This window comes from Octopus sinensis, linkage group LG28 (genome assembly GCF_006345805.1).
Source record: "Octopus sinensis linkage group LG28, ASM634580v1, whole genome shotgun sequence".
Classification (NCBI taxonomy): Eukaryota; Metazoa; Mollusca; class Cephalopoda; order Octopoda; family Octopodidae; genus Octopus; species Octopus sinensis.
This window is the reverse complement of record NC_043024.1, coordinates 10000070-10021036: the sequence shown is the minus strand read 5'-3', so window position 1 is coordinate 10021036 and position 20967 is coordinate 10000070. Positions and strand designations below refer to the sequence as shown.

At 39.8% G+C, this 20967-nt stretch overlaps 1 protein-coding gene across 1 annotated transcript in view; it reads left to right on the top strand.

Annotated features, from left to right (window-relative positions):
• The window catches only part of LOC115225802 (lysosomal acid phosphatase), a 71141-nt gene extending 50174 nt beyond the window's left edge, over window positions 1-20967 (top strand). The window contains exons 17-21 of the mRNA XM_036514514.1: window positions 1670-1793; window positions 4009-4094; window positions 4638-4812; window positions 7300-7398; window positions 20772-20967. Coding sequence (XP_036370407.1) covers window positions 1670-1793; window positions 4009-4094; window positions 4638-4812; window positions 7300-7398; window positions 20772-20890 — 603 coding nt within the window. The 3' untranslated portion in view covers window positions 20891-20967. The remainder of the gene's footprint in view (window positions 1-1669; window positions 1794-4008; window positions 4095-4637; window positions 4813-7299; window positions 7399-20771) is intronic.

Sequence of the window (20967 nt, the reverse complement as noted above, 5' to 3'; positions counted from 1 at the left end):
TCCACCAAACCTTAGTCACAATTTATGTTCCTAACACTAGCTGAATGATAACTAAGTTATTTTACTAATTTCTTTGTTATATTTAAAGTGAGAGAAATACAAAGCCTCTCAAAATAAATACAGTAACGAAAGGGTTAAGTACCAGTTACGCACTGGGGTTGATGTAATCGACTTAAACCGTTTGTCTGTCCTTGTTTGTCCCCTCTGTGTTTAGCCCCTTGTGGGTAGTAAAGAAATAGGTATTTCGTCTGCCGCTACGTTCTGAGTTCAAATTCCGCCGAGGTCGACTTTGCCTTTCATCTTTTCGGGGTCGATAAATTAAGTACCAGTTACGCACAGGGGTTGATGTAATCGACTTAATCCGTTTGTCTGTCCTTGTTTGTCCCCTCTATGTTTAGCCCCTTTTGGGTAGTAAAGAAATAGGTATTTCGTCTGCCGCTACGTTCTGAGTTCAAATTCCGCCGAGGTCGACTTTGCCTTTCATCTTTTCGGGGTCGATAAATTAAGTACCAGTTACGCACAGGGGTTGATGTAATCGACTTAATCCGTTTGTCTGTCCTTGTTTGTCCCCTCTATGTTTAGCCCCTTTTGGGTAGAAAAAAATATACAGTAGTTCTAACACGGCTTATAAAACAATATAAGACTTATATCTGATGTCTTTGTGGACAACATTTCTGATTGTTCCTTCTGATACATTTATCAGTAACCTGTTGAACTTGCTGAGTAAATCCAGGTGATGATTTGCATGGGTTGGACGGTTTGACAGGAGCTGGCCAGGTAGAAGACTGCACCATACTTTGCTTGGCATAGTTTTTACAGCTAGATACCAGAGTGGGCTGGGTGCTTTTTACATAGCAAAAGCACAGGTGAGGTCAGTTTTGGCATGGTTTTTACAGCTGGATGCCCTTCCTTACACCAACTACCCCACAGAGTGAATTGAGTGCTTTTTATGTGGCACCAGCACAAGAGGGGTCAGTTTTGGCAAGGTTTTTACAGCTGGATGCTCTTCCTAACATCACCCCACAGAGTGGATTGCGTGCTTTTTACATGGCACCAGTACAGGTGAGGTCAATTTTGGCATAGTTTTTACAGGTGAATGCCCTTCCAAATGCCAACCACTTCACAGTGTGGACTGGGTGCTTTTTACATGGCACAAGCACAGGGGAGGTCAGTTTTGGCAAGGTTTTTACAGCTGGATGCCCTTCCTAACATCACCCCACAGAGTGGATTGAGTGCTTTTTATGTGGAACCAGCACAAGAGGTGTCAGATTTAGCGTGGTTTTTACAGCTGGATGCCCTTCCTTACACCAACCACCCCAATGGATTGAGTGCGTTTTATGTGGCACCAGCACAAGAGGGGTCAGTTTTAGCATGGTTTTTACAGTTGGATGCCCTTCCAAATGCCAACCACTTCACAGTGTAGACCGGATGCTTTTCATGTGGCACCAGCACCAGCAGGGTCACCAAGTGGCTTGCAAGACCAAAATTCTTTGAGAAGGGAAAGGGCATTAGAGGGGGCGATCTTGTGCTAGATGATGGACGGTTCTAGTGAGGCAGACAGAAGCAAGTGTCCTGCTGTAGAGGCGATCATCGAGAGAGAGAGAATATGTGTGTGTGTGTGTGTGTATAATCAAAAATATTTTGTAAATATTTAATTCTACTTTTGCAGCGTGCACACAATTTCACATTACCCAGTTGGGCATCGGACGATGTCATGTTGAAGTTAAAGGCTTTGGAGATGATCAAAATGAAGAATTACTTCTACACCCCATCTATGCAGCTTCTGAAAGGAGGTGAGTTTACTTTCTGAACATTACAGCCTTAGACTTTAACCCTTCAAAATTCAAATTACTCCGTCAAAAGTATTTGCACCTAGTCATATTGTTTTGAATTAATCATACACTAGCACTATGACCTGGCGTTGCCGGGTCATAGTGCTAGTGCTTGCATATACAGCTGCGTGCGTGCACAGATACACGCAAGTACTGTCCAAATCTCCGACCAATCACATACAGCTAGCTGGCATTCAATTGGTGTATCAAGTTTAAGGTATTTTGATTGGGATTTGGATAGAAAATTCACAAATAAGTCATTTCTATTGATTTTTTAATGGCTTTGCGGGGGTGGCTGCGTGGTAAGTAGCTTGTTTACCAACCACATGGTTCAGGGTTCAGTCCCACTGCATGGCACCTTGGGCAAGTGTCTTCTACTATAGCCTCAGGCCGACCAATGTCTTGTGAGTGGATTTGGTAAACGGAAACTGAAAGAAGCCTGTCGTATATATGTATATATATATATATATATATATATGTGTGTGTGTGTGTCTGTGTTTGTCCCCCTAGCATTGCTTGACAACCGATGCTGGTGTGTTTACGTCCCCATCACTTAGCGGTTCGGCAAAAAGAGACCGATAGAATAAGTGCTGGGCTTACAAAGAATAAGTCCCGGGGTCGATTTGCTCGACTAAAGGCAGTGCTCCAGCATGGCCGCAGTCAAATGACTGAAACAAGTAAAAGAAAGACTGGGGAAATGTAAAGATGTGCACGACAACCCTTGGACGGTTTTGAATGACCATAGAAAGTATCTGAAAAATTGTGGATTTGTATAAAGGACACACACACACACAGACAGACATTTTGCCATTTATATATATAGAGATTATCTTGTAGCTTTATGATTTTGAGAATGTAATTTGTTTTGTTTTGTTCTTTTTCACAACTATCAGAGTGCAAAGTGTTCCTCGTGACAGCAGGTTGATGAGACGGTTGTGATCTGTAAACAGTTTTGAGTAGGAACTAGAAAGAGGAGTATGAGCACATGATGTGTTTATGCGCAGTGGATTCGTAAAGCAGAAGAGAAGAATAAAAAACACAGTGCGCTTGTCAAGCAAGTTATGTGGTGGTCTGCATGCCACGTCTGACAGCACTATTGCGCAGCTTTGCTGCAATTTTCTTGTGTAGATGACATTGTAGAGTAGGTGTAAGAGGCCAAATTCAGCTGGTTGGAACATAAATCAGACAGAATATTTGGTGCCAGATATGGGTCGTTTACATACTAAAGGGTTCAATTAAAAAGGAATGTAAACAAACAAAAAGAAACCTGAATTAACCCTTGTAATAAAAATTTAAGGGAAGTGGGTTATAAAGACATTCATTTTGCTAGAAATAACAGCTGAATCACTCAAATCACATATTAGTATCTTTTAGAAAATGAAGGGCATTGTATAATATGGTCCCTTGGTACAGTGTGTTGGGTACAAAGAAAAAAATAGATGGATGGTTAAAAGAAAGAGTCAAATCTCTAGAATCGTACACTCACGACCTTTAAAAATGAAGGACATTTTGTGTGAGGTGCTCCCTAAATAAGTACTGGGGTCGATTCATTTGACTAAAAAATTATCAAGGTGGTGCCCCAGTATGGCCACAGTCTCATGACTGAAGCAAGTAAACGATAAAAGATAGGGGGTGCTGAAATGTTCCTGGGTTTAAGGGTAACATGAAAGGCCTGGTTGTAGGCCCAAACTTCTGAGTTCTTTTTACAGGGCTTAGAAAAACTGAAGGGCCACTGTAATAAGTGTGTGAATCCGAGAAGGGGATATGTTGAATAAAATCATATTTACTGTTCCTCCTATATTTTCTTTTACTTCAAATGAGGAATTTTCATATATATTTATGAGCATATATATGAACACAAACACACGTTTTTACGTCCATCTTTCTATGCTAGCATGGGTTAGATGAATATATATTATTGAGGGGATAAGGCTGGCCCCTTTTGAATTACAGGTACAACTCATTTTTGCCAGGTGAGTGGACTGGAACAAAATGAAATAAAGTGTCTTGCCCAAGGACACAGCGCACCGCCAGGAATCGAACTCACGACCTTCTGATTGTGAGTCGAGTACCTTAACCACTAAGCCATGTGCCTCCACTGCAATTACTTAATTAAAAAGAGTTAATGAATTAGTTTCTCTTTGTTGTAGTAAGTCTTGTCTTTTATTTGTTTCAGGTCATCTTCTCTGGGACATTGTGGAAAATATGAATCTGAAAGTGACCGAACCAGAAACCCTTCGGAAATTTGTCATGTATTCAGCTGTAAGTCCCCCCCCCCTCTCCATTTCGCTTTCTCCCTTCCTGTCCGTCTATTAGACAATGCACACTATTGATTTGAAGTTTTAGATCTTTTCGGTTTGAACGGCAGTTTTTTTCTAGCGGTGTCATATGAAATTGTCACCCATAATTATGACCCTAGTATCGATCTATTGCATTTCAATCAGTTTTAGGGTTAGGGGTGGGGGAAAGGGTATCTTTTTTTTTCTTCACAAATGTAAATATAAACCCAATCTGTTTCTTAAACGAGGGACATATTCATACGGCAGAGAATGTTTTTTTTTTACCTCAATAGACGTCAGTGATTGGTTGAAATTGCAGAAATTGAAGAAAAAAAAACAACAAATATCTTACAAAAGTAAAAGTAAAAAAAGTATATATATAAATTTCGAAATTTTAAAAAACACACAACATAAATATGCTATATATGCAGGTTTCATTGTAAAAGCTAATATGCTATGAATAGAACTAAAAGAATTCCTGTGGTATTTCTTCAGTAAATGCTTTTTTTTCTCTTTTATTCCTCAGCATGATTCTACAATGATCGCACTCTTTATGTCTATGAACCTTTTCAACGACATCTTACCGCCATATGCTTCCTGCCTCATAATTGAGTTACACAAAAGCGAGGAAAACGCTTATTTTGTGCAGATCTTCTACAGGAATTCTACATCAGCCGAACCCGTGCCTCTCACAATGTCAGGTATGTAACCACGGAGACAAACACCTGTGTTTTTTCTTCCTTTTCTTATTATAATTTAGGCAGTGTGTTGGCAGAATCGTTAATCGTTAGCACGGTGGACACAATGACAGAATCCTTGGCAGCATTTCGTCCATCTTAACATTCTGGGTTCAGATTCCGTTGGGGTCAAATTTGCCTTTTGTCCTTGGTGGTGGTGGTGGGGATAAACTTAAGTACCAGTGATATACTGGTGTCGACGTAATCAACTAGCTCCCTTCACTCAAATTTCGGGCGTTCTGTCTATAGTTGAAAGGGTTATTAGGTGCAGGCATGGCTGTGTGGTAAGAAGATTCTTTCCAGCCACATGGTTCCGGGTTCAGTCCCACTGCATGGCACCTTGAGCAAGTGTTTTCTACTCCTCTACTCTGTGCCAACCAAAGCCTTGTGGCTTGGTGGATGAATGTAGAAAGAAGCCTGTTATGCGTATATATGTATGTGTATATATATATATATACTCTTACTCTTTTACTTGGTTCAGTCATTTGACTGTGGCCATGCTGGAGCACTGCCTTTAGTTGAGCAAACCAACCCCAGTACTTATTCTATCGGTCTCTTTTGCCGAACCGCTGAGTTACGGGACGCAAACACACCAGCATCGGTTGTCAAGCGATGTTGGGGGGGGACAGACACACACACACACACATATATATACGACAGGCTTCTTTCAGTTTCTGTCTACCAAATCCACTCACAAGGCTTTGGTCGGCCCGAGGCTACAGTAGAAGACACTTGATCAAGGTGCCATGCAGTGGGACTGAACCCAGAACCATGTGGTTGGTAAGCAAGCTACTTACCACACAGCCATGCCTATATATATATATATATATATTAATAAATTTTAGGGTAGCAAAAAATTCTAGAAAAATTCTCTGCTACCAGCGGTCAAGTGAGAAAGAGAAAACAGTCAATAGACTATGTAATATACATTGAAACATATAAGGGATGGCCATAATAGGACATTCCGACTCACTAGATAGAGCAGCTAAACTCCAAACCACTAATAGTTGTAATTCTGAAACGGAGTTAAAACTATTAGTGGTTTGGAGTTTAACTGCTCTTTCTAGTGAGTCAGATGTCCTATTATGGCCATCTCTTTTGTGTTTAAATATAAATATATATATTTTGTGACACTTGTGAAGACCTGTTGAGGCAAGTGAGAATCGAATCAAATCAAATCAAATCGAACCAAATCAAAATAGATGAACATCAATGGAATTTGTATCCTTGTGGTACCAGTGCCGGTAGCACATAAGAAAACCATCCGAACGTGACCGTAGCCAGTACCGCAACGACTGGCCTCCGTGCTGAGGGCACGTAACAAACACCATCCGAGCGTGGCCGTCCGCCAGCCTCGTCTGGCACCTGTGTCGGTGTCACATAAGAAAACACCATCCGAGCCTGGCCGTCTGCCAGCCTCGTCTGGCACCTGTGTCGGTGGCACATAAAATCACCCACTACACTCTCGGAGTGGTTGGCGTTAGGAAGGGCATCCAGCTGTAGAAACACTGCCAGATCTGACTGGCCTGGTGCAGCCTTCGGGCTTGCCAGACCCCAGTTGAACCGTCCAACCCATGCTAGCATGGAAAGCGGACGTTAAACGATGATGATGATGAGCTTCTTTCAGTTTCCAGCTCTCTAATCTACTTACAAGGTTTTGGTTGTCCTGGGGGTTGGGTAGAAGACACTTGCCCAAGGTGCCATGCTGTGGGACTGAACCCAGAACCATGTGGTCGGGAAGCGAACTTCTTACCACACAGCTACTCCTGCACCTAAATTGTTTATTTAAAAAAAAAAAAAAGAAACCTCCATCTCACCAAATTCTGTTCGGTACCTGTCCAAGACAGCGTGTTTCAAGAGAAATATGGTAACGTAAGGATTAAGGTATGAACACACCTGCCTATACTAATTACTGTTAGACTTAAGCCCCTTCTCCTTATCTCCTCAAAGACATACATCATCTCGAAAGAGTCCAGAAGCTGGCTACCCGCATGGTTCTTGGTCTCAAGCATTTGTCTTATGAAGAAAGGCTGAAGACGCTCGACCTTTATTCTCTAGAAAAACGCCGCCGCCGTGGTGATCTCATTCTTGCTCACAACATCATAAGCGGAAAGTGTAACCTCTCGAAAGAGCTGTTCTTCACTCCTGCTCCAGAGCGTAGGCTGCGGGGTCACTCCGAAAAGCTCTATCTGCGACGATTTCATCTCAATCGAAGGAGAGGGGCTTTCTCCATCCGGGTTGCGGATCCGTGGAATAAGCTGCCGGACGAGATAGTGAAGATGCCGACGACCACTCGGTTCAAAGTCTCTCTTGACCAGAAATGGCCTGAACTCTTTGCATGAACACCCTCCCTGTACATAACTCTATGTCCCCCTACATGGCCTTGCTTTTTGCTTTTTGAGCCAAAAAAATTAACTTAACTTAACTTAAGCTTCTTCCTTCTCTGTTCAGGTTGTGAACACAAGTGTCTTTGGAACCAATTTGTTAGACTCACAGAAGAATCACTGACCGCCAACATTGAGGTAGAATGTGAACTGCCTCAAGATTCATGTAAGTTTCTGTTGTTAAACCTGTTGGTTTTGTTTTTTTGTTTGTGGTTGTTTTTCACCTTCTTCTCCTTTTGATACTCAAAGCACGTTTCGCGATTTGCTGCTGCTCCCCCTGACTACTTTTAACCCCCACCCAAATTACTACAATCGCTGCATCTGCTAATAACTACTACAAGTCGTTGAATGTGTGGCAGTTTTTAACCCTTTAGCATTTCAACCGGCCCCATCCAGCCCACATATCCTACCTGTTTTATCTTTCGATTGGCCACATCTGGCCTCTCAAACCTACCCTACAATGCCATTTTAATAAACAATCACATGATCAAAATCTCAAAGCTATGAGATGATGCTTAATCAGTTGAAAATAAATAAGGGTTTGACAAAGTAATCTGGATTCTGGATGCTAAAGGGTTGAAGAAGAAAGTACAAGAAACCCAAATTACCCCCTTTAAGGGTCTGCAGCATAGGGCTCACACAGCTGACATGGTCCTGACACACACATGTGTGTGTGCATGTGGCCATGGTGACCCTTTTTTTTTTTTTTTTTTTTTTTTGCATAAGCCCAAGTCCCTTGTTTATGAAAATAAGGTCAAACAGTTGTGCTGATGATGGCTATTGAGGCAGAAACACGACTTGATACTTGAAATTATCTCCCCTCCTCAAGCAGAGCTGATCTTAATGGCTGTTTTTATTTATTTTTATTTTTGTAAGACATTCTCTAGAAGTGGAGATAATTTTAATTAACCAAGAATTTGTCATATGTTACTTGATATACCTATATTTCTCTTATATTATTCAAGAACATTCCACTGGCCTCTTTGAGTTATCTCCCTTTGTGCATTTTTGTTCAAATTTATGCAAATTACCCAGGCCATAAATGGTTTCTATTCTTCTTGTTATAAGTCTAAGTCCCTTGTCTACTTGAGATAAGGGTCAGACAATTGTCATATGTATGAACCCGTTTTTCACGTGCCAGTGGCACGTGTAAAAAGATTCGAGCGAGGTCCTTGCCAGTACCGCCTGACTGGCCCCCATGCCGGTGGCACATAAAAAGCACCCACTACACTCTCGGAGTGGTTGGCATTAGGAAGGGCATCCAGTTGTAGAAACTCTGCCAGATCAAGATTGGAGCTTGGTGCAGCCATCTGGTTCGCCAGTCCTCAGTCAAATCATCCAACCCATGCTAAGCATGGAAAGTGGACGTTAAACGATGATAATGATGATGATGACAGCTATTGAGGTAGAAACATGTATCTACAAATATCTTCTTGTCTCCAGACAAAAAAACCTGTCTTTTTCCTGTAATGTCGTCTCAACTTCAGAGAATTTTTGGTTCTTGAGATTATCTCTCTCTTGTCAAGTGGAATTGGTCTCAATTGCCATTTGCTAATTATAATATGTTCGTTAGAAGGTGGAGATAATTTTAATAAATCAAGAATATATATTGTATTAGCATTTGATGGACGTGGATCTGTCCATCTTATTAAATTTGTGTTCAATGACTAATCTGAGTGCTAAACTGTTTAAGATTGGCGTTTGGCCCTCGGAAGGGCACATCTGACCATAAAAACCCATATCAAAGCAGACAGTAGAGCTTGGTGCCATCCTCTGGGTTCTCAGAAATAGGTATTTTGTCTGCCACCACGTTCTGAGTTCAAATTCTGCTGAAGTCGACTGTGCCTTTCATCCTTTCGGGGTCGATTAAATAAGTACCAGTTATACACTGGGGTCGATATAATCGACTTAATCCATTTGTCTGTCTTTGTTTGTCCTCTCTGTGTTTAGCCCCTTGTGGGCAATAAAGAAATAAGAAGAAATAAGTACTGCCCCTATGGGGCAGTGGAAAGATCTAGGGATGTTGAAGAAAAAAACGGGGCATGTAAAAAAAAAATAAAGGGTTAATTAAGTTAAGTTTTATTTGTGAAATACTGTTGTTTTGAATTTGCTGCAGAAAATGGCCTATGTCTGTGATGGTGGTGGTGGTGGTAGGGGTAGTAGGGCACTAGGAATGTGACCTTAGAACCAAGGGGGCAGCAGCCTGGAAAAGTTTGGGGACTACTGATTTACAACAATGTGAATAAATAAATATTGACTGAGTAACCCGAATGCTAAAGGGTCAAGGAACTGTAGAATTACCAAAAGTGCCTTCGTTAGGGAAATAAAAATAGTAATTATGATAAGATAAATGAGTCTATCACTTATGTGAGTGGGAAGGCCGTTGAACTTTTGTCATTTTTATTGTAAGAGCGACAGTGAAATTTGAACTGTTAACTGCTGGCAGACACCTGCTAAACAGAAATGAGTTGACCTCATTGAAAGCTTATATTACTCACTGCCTGATTGTGTAATGTTGTTAAGTTTAGATAACATCACCACAGTTAGATCTGGCCTATATTTTCAAATTTGATGCTCACACCACATCCTTTCTCTTTCATCATCATCATCATCATCGTTTAACGTCCGTTTTCCGCGCTAGCACGGGTTGGACGGTTCGACTGGGGATCTGGGAAGCCAGGGGCTGCACCAGGCTCCAGTCTGATCTGGCAGAGTTTCTACAGCTGGATGCCCTTCCTAACGCCAACCACTCCGTGAGTGTAGTGGGTGCTTTTTACGTGCCACCTGCACAGGTGCCAGTGGGGGCGGGGTCCGACATCGGTCACGATCGAAGGGCATCCAGCCGTAGAAACTCTGCCAGATCAAGACTGGAGCCTGGAGCAGCCTCCTGGCTTCCCAGATCCCGGTTGAACCGTCCAACCCGTGCTAGCGCGGAAAACGGACGTTAAACGATGATGATGATGATGATGATGAAATATGAAGGATGTGGTGTGAGCCACGTCTTACTATTTATGAGGGGTTGGCATTGTAAAGTCCCTGGCTTGAAGGGTATTGCAAAAGGTCTGGTTGGAGGCCCCAACCTTCTGAGTTCTTTTACAGGGCTTAGAAAAACTGAAGGGCCACTGTAATAGGTTTGTGAATCCGAGAGGGGGAATCATCATCATCATCATCATCGTTTAACGTCTGCTTTCCATGCTAGCATGGGTTGGATGATTTTGACTAAGGGCTGGCGAACCAGATGGCTGCACCAGGCTCCAAATATGTTGAATAAAATCATAATTAATTGATCCTCCTATATTTTCTTTCACCAAAAGCCAGGAACTTTTCAGCGTCCCCTCGTGTGTGTGTATATATATATATATATATTATATATATATATATTATATATATATATATATATAGTGTGTGTGTGTGTGTATATATATGCGGGAGTGCTGAAAAGTCTTTGGCTTTGAGGGTTTTGTAAAAAGCCTGGTTGGAGGCCCAAACTTCCAAGTTCTTTTACAGGGCTTAGAAAAACAGAAGGACCACTGCAGTTCATAAGTGTGTGAATCTGGGCAGGGAATATGTTGAATAAAATCATAATTAACTGATCCTCCTGTATTTTCTTGAACCCAAAACCAGGAACTTTTCAGCGCCTCTTGTAAAACTAATTCAATTTCTTAATAAACCAATGCTAAAAACTTGTATACGTATAAAATCATCATCATCATTTAATGTCCATTGTCCATGCTGGCATGGGTTGGGCAGTGTGACCTGAGCTGGCAGACTCCTGTCTGATTTAGCTTGGGTTCTACAGCTGGATGCCCTTCCTAAATGCCAACCACTTTACAGAGTGGGCTGTGTGCTTTTATGTGGCACTGAACGGGTGCTTTATGTGGCATTACACAGGCCCTTTTATGTGGTTCCGCACAGGCACTTTTATGTGGTTCCACATGGGCCCTTTTATGTGGCATTGCACGGGCCCTTTTATGTGGTACCGCATGGGCCATTTTATGTGGTACCGCATGGGCCCTTTTATGTGGCGCCGCACGGGTCCTTTTATGAGGTGCTGCATGGGCACTTTTACACAGTACTTCCACGAGTGCTTTACACCACCGGGAGGATCTGTCTTAACACTTCCGCAGTGGGGTACGAGTCTTCTTTAATTTGGCCAGGCACCCGGTATCTCAATCCTTCGTCATCTCGCCTGAAAGGTTCACCTTGCTAAGAAATTAAAATGACAAAAGGGACATAATTTCTTATGCTTTTGTTATTTTAATTTCTTATGATTGCTCTCTACTTAATTAATGCTTCTTTCTTAAGCATGGCGGGGTGGGTGAGGCGGTGGACTGTCCTGTTATAAACAACTGATGAAAACCCTGCAGTTTCTTGCCAAACAACCAGTGCAGCTGATTTGTTTTAAATGACTAAATCAGTGGTTTTCAACCAGGGTTCCGCCAGTGCAGTCCAGGGGTTCCGCAAGAAGTTACAAAACTGCTAAAATCAGCAGTAATTTTTAATTCTCCTGTGCAGATATATGTGCGTAAGACAATTAAATTATTGCTCAGGGGTTCCTCGAGCCAGTGGAATGTTTTCGTGGGGTTCCGCTCCAGCAAAAAGGTTGAAAAGCACTGGACTAAATGCTTATGCTATACATTATCTCAGTCCCTCCATCAAATTGCTGTTGCCTGGACAGTTTGGGTGGGGTGGGGGTGGGGGTCAAGAAAGTGGCCCTGGGTGGTGCCAAGGGGACAGCACCCTGAAAAAGTTTGGGAACCACTGGGATGCACCCTTTATACATACACATGTGCACGTCTTAGGTGCAGGGGCTCTTTGGTTCGGTGTCTTCCACCGTAGAAGAGACCTGACCAATATAAATCCTGCCTGATGCTGTGGGTGGATTTGAAACTGCATCAGCTGTGCTGACGTGTCCAATGTGAAATTAAACAAAGACAGGTGTTGAAGTGATCACAAATGTATGTATGTACGCATGCGTGTATCTCTGTTCTAGGGGTTAATATCCAGTCACTTAGTTTAAAGAATTCCAAAGACAAGTCTGAGAGTAAGTAAACATTTGATCCATAATCATTAGTCAACAAAATAATAATAATAATAATAATAATAATAAATGCCCTGATGCAGTACCAGGCAGTGGCTCTCATGGCTTCTGATCTTAACTGATTGGAAGTGTTATCATGTACATTGTTTTGTCTTGGTATAAAAGATGGTCTACAGCAAATATTCTGCTCAATACCACAGATTTGCTTTAATGCCCTGATGCAGTACCAGGCAGTGGCTCTCATGGCTTCTGATCTTAACTGATTGGAAGTGTTATCATGTACATTGTTTTGTCTTGGTATAAAAGATGGTCTACAGCAAATATTCTGCTCAATACCACAGATTTGCTTTAATGCCCTGATGCAGTACCAGGCAGTGGCTCTCATGGCTTCTGATCTTAATTGATTGGAAGTGTTATCATGTACATTGTTTTGTCTTGGTATAAAAGATGGGCTAAGCATATATTCTGCATAATACCACAGATTTGCTTGTCGGTTGTTTGACCTTAACCAGTTGAGCATGTCCCTTAGTGGCTGACGATATGTGCATCTCTGATCACGAGTAGAAGTAGTGGGGGAGCATCATAGCCATGTGCTGAGAGGGATTCTTTGGGGTTTGAATAATTCACCTCTGGAAACATGGGTGGTTCTTTCAACATCCTTAACCCTTTCGTTACTGTATTTATTTTGAGATGCTCTGTATTTCTTTCAATTACTTTAGATATAACAAAGAATTTAGTAAAATAACTTAGTCATCATTAAACTAGTGTTAGGAACATAAATTGTGACCAAGGTCTGGTGGAAGATTTTAATTCAAAACTTATGAAAATGAGACATTTGTACTACAGAGCCAGAGCCGGTTTCAGCCGGGTTGGTATCAAAAGGGTTAAACAATCCTTGTTCAGAGACCTTTTGAGCAGGATGGGTTACTCAACCAGAAGAAAATTCTAACTGGGCCCCACCTGCAAGGTCATGTGCTTTTTATCTTGATATGAGATCACCATATCGCGCACATATGGTTGTGATGCATGTGCCTGGTGTACCCTTATCAGACGGGTAGTCATGATGCGTATACTGGGCTTCGTATATTTTACCCCAGTGTCACTTTGATGGCATACACTGCCCTCTCACTCAATAATAATAATAATAATAATAAATATATTTTTGTTTCTGTAGAAATACTAAATCAGTGGACATTAAGAAGAGTGAATTTGGAATGAGGATTTTCGGATCCTTCTCCTATTTTCTTTCGGCATTCTTCTTAGAAATCTTTGGCAATATACAGGCTGCAGCAGACGTAACGCCCTTTTATGTTGAATCATGTTGTTTTGATGAAACAATACTTAATAAATTTCCTTAAACTTCTGCGATTTTTTTTTCATTAGCTTATTATTCGTTTAAGTAATGCAATAAATTTGTGTTCAGTAAAAAAATTACTTAATAAATATTTATATATTTATAGGCGTAGGAGTGGCTGTGTGGTTGCTTACCAACCACATGGTTCCAGGTTCAGTCCCATAGACGCAGGAGTGGTTGTGTGGCAAGTAGCTTTCTTACCAACCACATGGTCCTGGGTTCAATCCCATAGGCACAGAAATGGCTGTGTGGTGAGTAGCTTGCTTACCAACCACATGGTCCTTGGTTCAGTTCCACTGCGTGGCACCTCGGGCAAGTGTCTTCTACTATAGCCTCGGGCTGACCAAAGCCTTGTGAGTGGATTTGGTAGACAGAAACTGATAGAATCCCGTCGTATATATGTATATGTTTGTCCCCCCCAACATCGCTTGACAACCGATGCTGGTGTGTTTACGTCCCCATAACTTAACGGTCCGGCAAAAGAGACTAGGCTTACAAAGAATAAGTCCTGGGGTCGATTTGCTCGACTAAAGGCGGTGCTCCAGCATGGCCATAGTCACATGACTGAAACAAGTAAAGGAGTATACTATAGGTGCAGGAGTGGCTGTGTGATTTACCAACCATGTGGCCCTAGATTCAGTCCCATAGGCACAGAAATGGCTGTGTGGTAAGTAGCTTGCTTACCAACCACATGGTCCTTGGTTCAGTTCCACTGCATGGCATCTTGGGCAAGTGCCTTTTGCTATAAGCCTCGGGTCGACAAAAGCCTTGTGAGTGGATTTGGTAGATGGAAACTGAAAGAAGCCCATCGTATATCTATATATATATATGTATGTATGTATATGTTCATACCCCCACCATCTCTTGACAACCAATATTAGTGTGTTTACGTCCTCATAAGTTAGTAGTTTGGCAAAAGAGACCGATAGAATAGCTGGTGTGTTTACGTCCCCATAACTTAACGGTTCGGCAAAAGAGACCAATAGAATAGCTGGTGTGTTTACGTCCCCATAACTTAACGGTTCGGCAAAAGAGACCGATAGAATAAGTACTAGGCTTACAAAGAATAAGTCCTGGGTTTGATTTGTTCGACTAAAAGAAGTGCTCCAGCGTGGCCACTGTCAAATTGCTGAAACAAATAAAAAAAAGACAAGAATATAAAAATTATCAAGGTCAAAAAAGGGCATTACTTCTACCGCAGCCTGTATTTGGTCAGACTACCAACTGAAGATTAAATATACTTTTGGACTCTCAGACTTGTCTTTAAGTTCTTCATGCTAAGTAGCCATTCCTTCTATTTGAACTCGCTACCTCATGGAATATTCCACCCACCATTTATTTATTTATTCATTGTTTATGTTCCAATAATTCTGATCTCCAGTTGTTGTTTGGTGTGTTCCTGGATGTGTACAGCGTCCGAAGTTAATAATCTGGAAAATTATTATCGTCTTTCAATTAACGAAGCTCTGCTGTTTTTGAGTATTAACCATCACAACTAAGGTCTTGCTAACTGCTGCCACAATACTAACATCTACCGTTAATTCTTGGTGCTTCAAATACTAAAGCTTTTGGGGGGGTTTTTTTTTGTTTTTTTTTTAGGAAAACTGCAAAATTGAAAGCTTGGATAAGTTTTGAGAATTCTGCATGTTTGAATGAAATTGTTGCATGAAAATAATTATAATACCTGGTGGTTGTTGATGAATTATTATTATTATTATTAACATTTAATATTCTGCCTGTTTTATGCTCAAACTGGCCAGGTCTGGCCTTTCACACCTTCCCTGCAATGTCACTCCAGAAATAGACAATCAAATTATTGAGATAATGGCCCGATTAATTTTATTTTCTCAAAATGACATGAATCTGAAAATGACAAAGTAATCTGAATGCTAAACACTTAAATAAAATGTGTGTATAATGCTGTGTGTGTGTATATATATATGTATATATATATATATATATATATATATATATATATTAATCAATATAAGGGTAGCAAAAAAATTCAATAGAAATTTTTTCCGCCACCAGCGGTCCAGTGAGAAAGAGAAAATAGTCACAGACTATATATATATAATTTCAACAATATTAAGGAATGGCCCTGAGTTTGGCTGGTCTTTCTAGTGAGTCGAATGGCCTATCAGGGCCATTCCTTAATATTGTCGAAATATATATATATATATATACTAGTAGTATCGCCCGGCATTGCTCGGGTTTGTTTCGACCCTTTAGAATTGGAATTTTTGAAAAGTAAAAAATTTGCATTATGTAGCTTGTTATTCTCTTTAAGTGAACATTTTTCTGGTTGAAATACACTGAAAAATGGCAACACAGCAGTCAAAAAATCGTTAAAAAAAATAGGGATTTTCATAGAAAAAAAAGCACCTTTTTGATGCAAATAAGTTTTGGTCCTAACATGGTCCGATTTGAATTTTTTTTCTGCGGAATGAAGAGCAAGCCTTCTTCTATCATACTCTCATAATTTTGGTCAACTTGCGCCACAGGGTCTCGGAGGAGATAGTGTTAGTTGAAGGCTACCAAACCTGCCACACACACACACACAACTTAAGCTTTATATATAAAGATATATTTGTGTGTGTAAGAAAATTTAATTTTTTGTATTAAACGGATGCCTTACCTCTAACTCCATGTCTAATGTTGAAAAGGAAATATAATTATTTTGGAGGGGTTTTTTGCCCCCAAAATGCACCTTACCCTTAAATGAGCTATAAAAGATCAATAAACAATTATATTTTCATGTATATTGATAATATACTATATTTTTTCATTTGTGTTATACACTCATATGTAATATGCAAAAGGACTAATTTTGAGTTGTGAAATCAAAGAGAGGGGTGGGTGATGTCCTATCTATGCTGTGAACTGAATATTCAGTATTATTTGGGCACTAGTTGGCCCCCGTGCCATCAAAAGTGACGGCTAATTGTAGTATTTTATATATGAATATGGATGGGGAATCAAATTAATCCACTTGTCAATGTTACCTAGTGGTTGTCTTTTGAGATGTGACATCAATCATCGTTTGTTACTGAAAGAAAGCTTAATTTTCAAACTGGCTAGATATGACCTCTCCCACCTACCCTACAATGTCATTCTAAAAATAGTCACTTTGTCGAAATCTCAAAGCTGCAAGATAATGCATGGATTTTATATATATTCATTCAGAATGGTATGACTAAATAAACATACATTTTGCAGGGTATTCTGGTTGTTTAAGGGTCAGACTTTAAAATCTGTGATATGAAAGAGTGAGAATCTCTCTATATATAAATGGCAAAATGTCTCTGTGTGTGTGTCCTTTATACAAATCCACAATTTTTCAGTTAGAGGGCTCACACTTTCTATGGTCATTCAAAACCATCAAAGGGTGGTTGTGCACTTCTTTAGTCACCCCGCAAATCTCTCTATATATAAACGGCAAAATGTCTGTGTGTGTGTCCTTTATACAAATCCACAATTTTTGAGTTAGAGGGCTTGCACTTTCTATGGTCATTCAAAAACCGTCCAAGGGTGGTCGTGTACATCGTTATATTTCCCCCAATCACCCCGCAAAGCCATTAAATATATACATAAACAGCAAAATGTCTGTGTGTGTGTCCTTTATACAAATCCACAATTTTTCAGTTAGAGGGCTCGCACTTTCTATGGTCATTCAAAACCGTCCAAGGGTGGTCGTGCACATCTTTACATTTCCCCAGTCACCCTGCAAAGCCATTAAAAAATCAGTAGAAGTGACATTTTTGTGAATTTTTTATCCAAAACCCAATCGAAATGCCCGAAACTTGATACGCCAATTGAATGCCAGCTAGCTGTATGTGATTGGTCGGGGATTTGGACAGTACTCGGGTGTATGTGCATGCACACACGCAGCTGTATATGCATGCACTAGCACTATGACCCAACGTTGCCGGGTCATAGTGCTAGTTCTATATAAACAAGTATTGTAAATTAACGGGACCAAAAACTGGAAACTCTGATTACAAATAATTTTCTGGGTTCTTAATTTTTGTATTTTATAGCTTCTTTGAAGCTGTGACTATTCCTACTAACCCTAAAATATTGGAATGTGTGTGTGTGTGTTCTTCAAATTTTCTTCATTTGCCTAATTTTTGTGGGGGCTTTTTCTTATGATATGGCTTTCACTTGGCTAATATTTTTGTAGCAAGCAGTTTTGCTCTTTCAAAAGCTTTGGTGTTATTTAAATGACCATTTACTCACTAACTTTGCCTCAGGGCCACAGATTTGCAGAGAGAAAATATAAAGCTATTTTTGTCTAAACCCTGCTCCCTTTTCTATTCCAAGACTTACCAATTTAGCACAACAGGGGTTGTGTGTGTGTGTGTGTGTGGCTGTGTGCTAAGAAGTTCTCTTCCCAATCACTGGGTTCTGGGTTCAGTCCTGCTGCGTAAACGTTTGGTCAAGCGTTTTCTATTATAGCTCTGAGTTGACCGATGCCTTGTGAGTGGATTTGGTGGAAACAGAAAGAAGCTTGTCAGGTGTGTGCTAACGATTCTACCAGCTCACCACCTTAATAATGATAATGATGATAATAATAATAATAATAATAATAATAACAATAATAAATAACTCATTCTACTAAAGGCACAAGTCTTCGAATTTTGGGGGTGGGGTGGGGGTGGGGTTAATCAATTACATTGACCCCCTAGTTTTCAACAGGTGCTTATTTCATCAACCCCCGAAAGGATGAAAGGCAAAGTCAACCTCAGCAGGATTTGAACTCAGACCGTAAAGACGGGACAAAGTGCTGCTAAGCATTTTGCCCTCTGCGCTAACAATTCTGCCAGCACACTGCCTTAATAATAATAATAATGATAATAATAATAATAGTAATAATAATAGAGTGAAATAGAACTGTGGGTGGGTGTGTGTATGTTTTTTTTTTGGTTACTACCATCATTACTTTGAGGTGAGATCTTGGAAATAAATATTGCTTTTGATAGGCTTTTAACATGACAATGTTTAAAAACCAATCCTTCTTCCCCCCAGGACCAGCGCTCTCCTTTCTTGCCCGTGTGTCACTCTGCAGATGTTGTCAGCCTTTGTTTTCCATCATTCATCTCCCTGATGAGAAACTATTGTTTTCTATATATGTGTGTGTGTGTGTGTGTATACACATGGACACACTGACACACACATACACATATATACATTCACATTAATTACAAAACTTTTCACAAGATCTCAAAAATGATTAAGACCAATTGTAATTATTTTTTGCTATTTAAATATTATTTCTGATATTTTTTAAACATTTTCTTTGTTATTTTACTGTTTGTTTTGTTGCTATAAACTGCCGTTGACAGTTATTACTATGTTGTTTAGTTATTACTTAACTGTTATTTAGCAGTTATTTCAGTGTTATTTAAACTGTTATTGAAATAACTGTTAAACTGATTTCATTCTCAATGCCCTGTTGGAAAAATTTCCGTCAAAAGTGCAGTCCTGTAATGAAATTTTTATCATTTGTAATTGATTGGGGTCTGATTTGAACCTTTAACGTTAAGATTTGTCAGCCAAATCTATTGCTTATTTATTCACATTATTTGGAATTAATCATGCATTATCTTGTGGCTTTGAGATTTTGATGATGTGGTTTTAGAATGACATTGTAGGGCAAGTGTGAGAGGCTGGATCTGGCCAGTTTTAACAGTAAACAGATACATATATATATACATGTATACATATATAGATTCATATACATCCACACATATAAACATATATATTTAAACTGGTTATACCTGGCTCAAATATTCTATTCTTTTTATGTTCAAACTGGCCAGATCCAACCTCTTGCACCTACCCTACAATGCCATGGTAAAAATAAACATATGCCTTGTCGAAATTTTGAAGCTACATGATAATGCTTGATTAATGACCAGGTGACCATGTGCCTCCTCTACAGCAAAACACCTGTTTCTGTCTCTCTGTCACACTCGAAACTTTCCTCACATGACACAAGATCATTTTCTCCAATGCCCCCTCCGTTCTCAAGATCTACGAGGCATTTTATGGGCATGTAATGTATAAAATGTTTTATTGGAGATTAATGTACAGGTTTAAGTCCCATTTATAAAAAAAACACTAGTAAAGACCCACAGTAGTTCAAACATTTAATACTAGTATTTGATTAAGTATCTATTGTTTGCCACGGTAATGAAAATAATTTTTATTTTTAACCTCGTATATAGTACGCACTAGGGATTTTGACCTTTAAATTTTGGGGGAAAAATGCGGATAATATTCGAGGATTTATGGTATATCAGTTGAACATGATTGTCATGAACACTTTCCCTCTCCTCATAAACTCACACCATTAACAGAAAGGGAGAGAGTGACATTAAAATGTCTGATGTCAAATAGGTCAGCATCAAATCGGTGATGTCAAATAGGTCAGCATCAAATCAGTGATGTCAAATAGGTCAGCATCAAATCAGTGATGTCAAATAGGTCAGCATCAAATCGGTGATGTCAAATAGGTCAGCATCAAATCAGTGATGTCAAATAGGTCAGCATCAAATCAGTGATGTCAAATAGGTCAGCATCAAATCAGTGATGTCAAATAGGTCAGCATCAAATCGGTGATGTCAAATAGGTCAGCATCAAATCATTGATGTCAAATAGGTCAGCATCAAATCGGTGATGTCAAATAGGTCAGCATCAAATCATTGATGTCAAATAGGTCAGCATCAAATCGGTGATGTCAAATAGGTCAGCATCAAATCGGTGATGTCAAATAGGTCAGCATCAAATCAGTGATGTCAAATAGGTCAGCATCAAATCAGTGATGTCAAATAGGTCAGCATCAAATTGGTGATGTCGAATAGGTCAGCATCAAATCAGTGATGCCAAAAAGGCAGTGCCGAGACAGCTGTGCCGAAATGTCTCATACTTGTATCATGCAGTTCTGTGACACTCAGGAAGTTGAGAATATAATAATTGTTATTTAGCTGTTATTTCACTGTTATTTTTTTACCTGTCATTTTTTTTTTACAATTTTATATATTTTTTTTGTTTTTGTTGCTGTTGATATTTAAAAAAAAAAATTCCAAAAAAAAAAAAACCTTAAAATCACTTTTTATTTCCCCTTCAAAATCTTTTGCAGTTTCCTCAGCTACTCTCATCACCGTTGTGTTTGCCATTTTTTTCCTTCTTATCGTAGTTATTGCTACGATGTGTTTTCGGCACCGCAAAAGAGAATCATACAAACGTATTCAGGTGTAACTTTTTTTTCTCCTTCTTTCCTTAATTTTTTTACTCTATTTTTCTACCGTTTCTTTAATATAACAAACAGAAAAAAA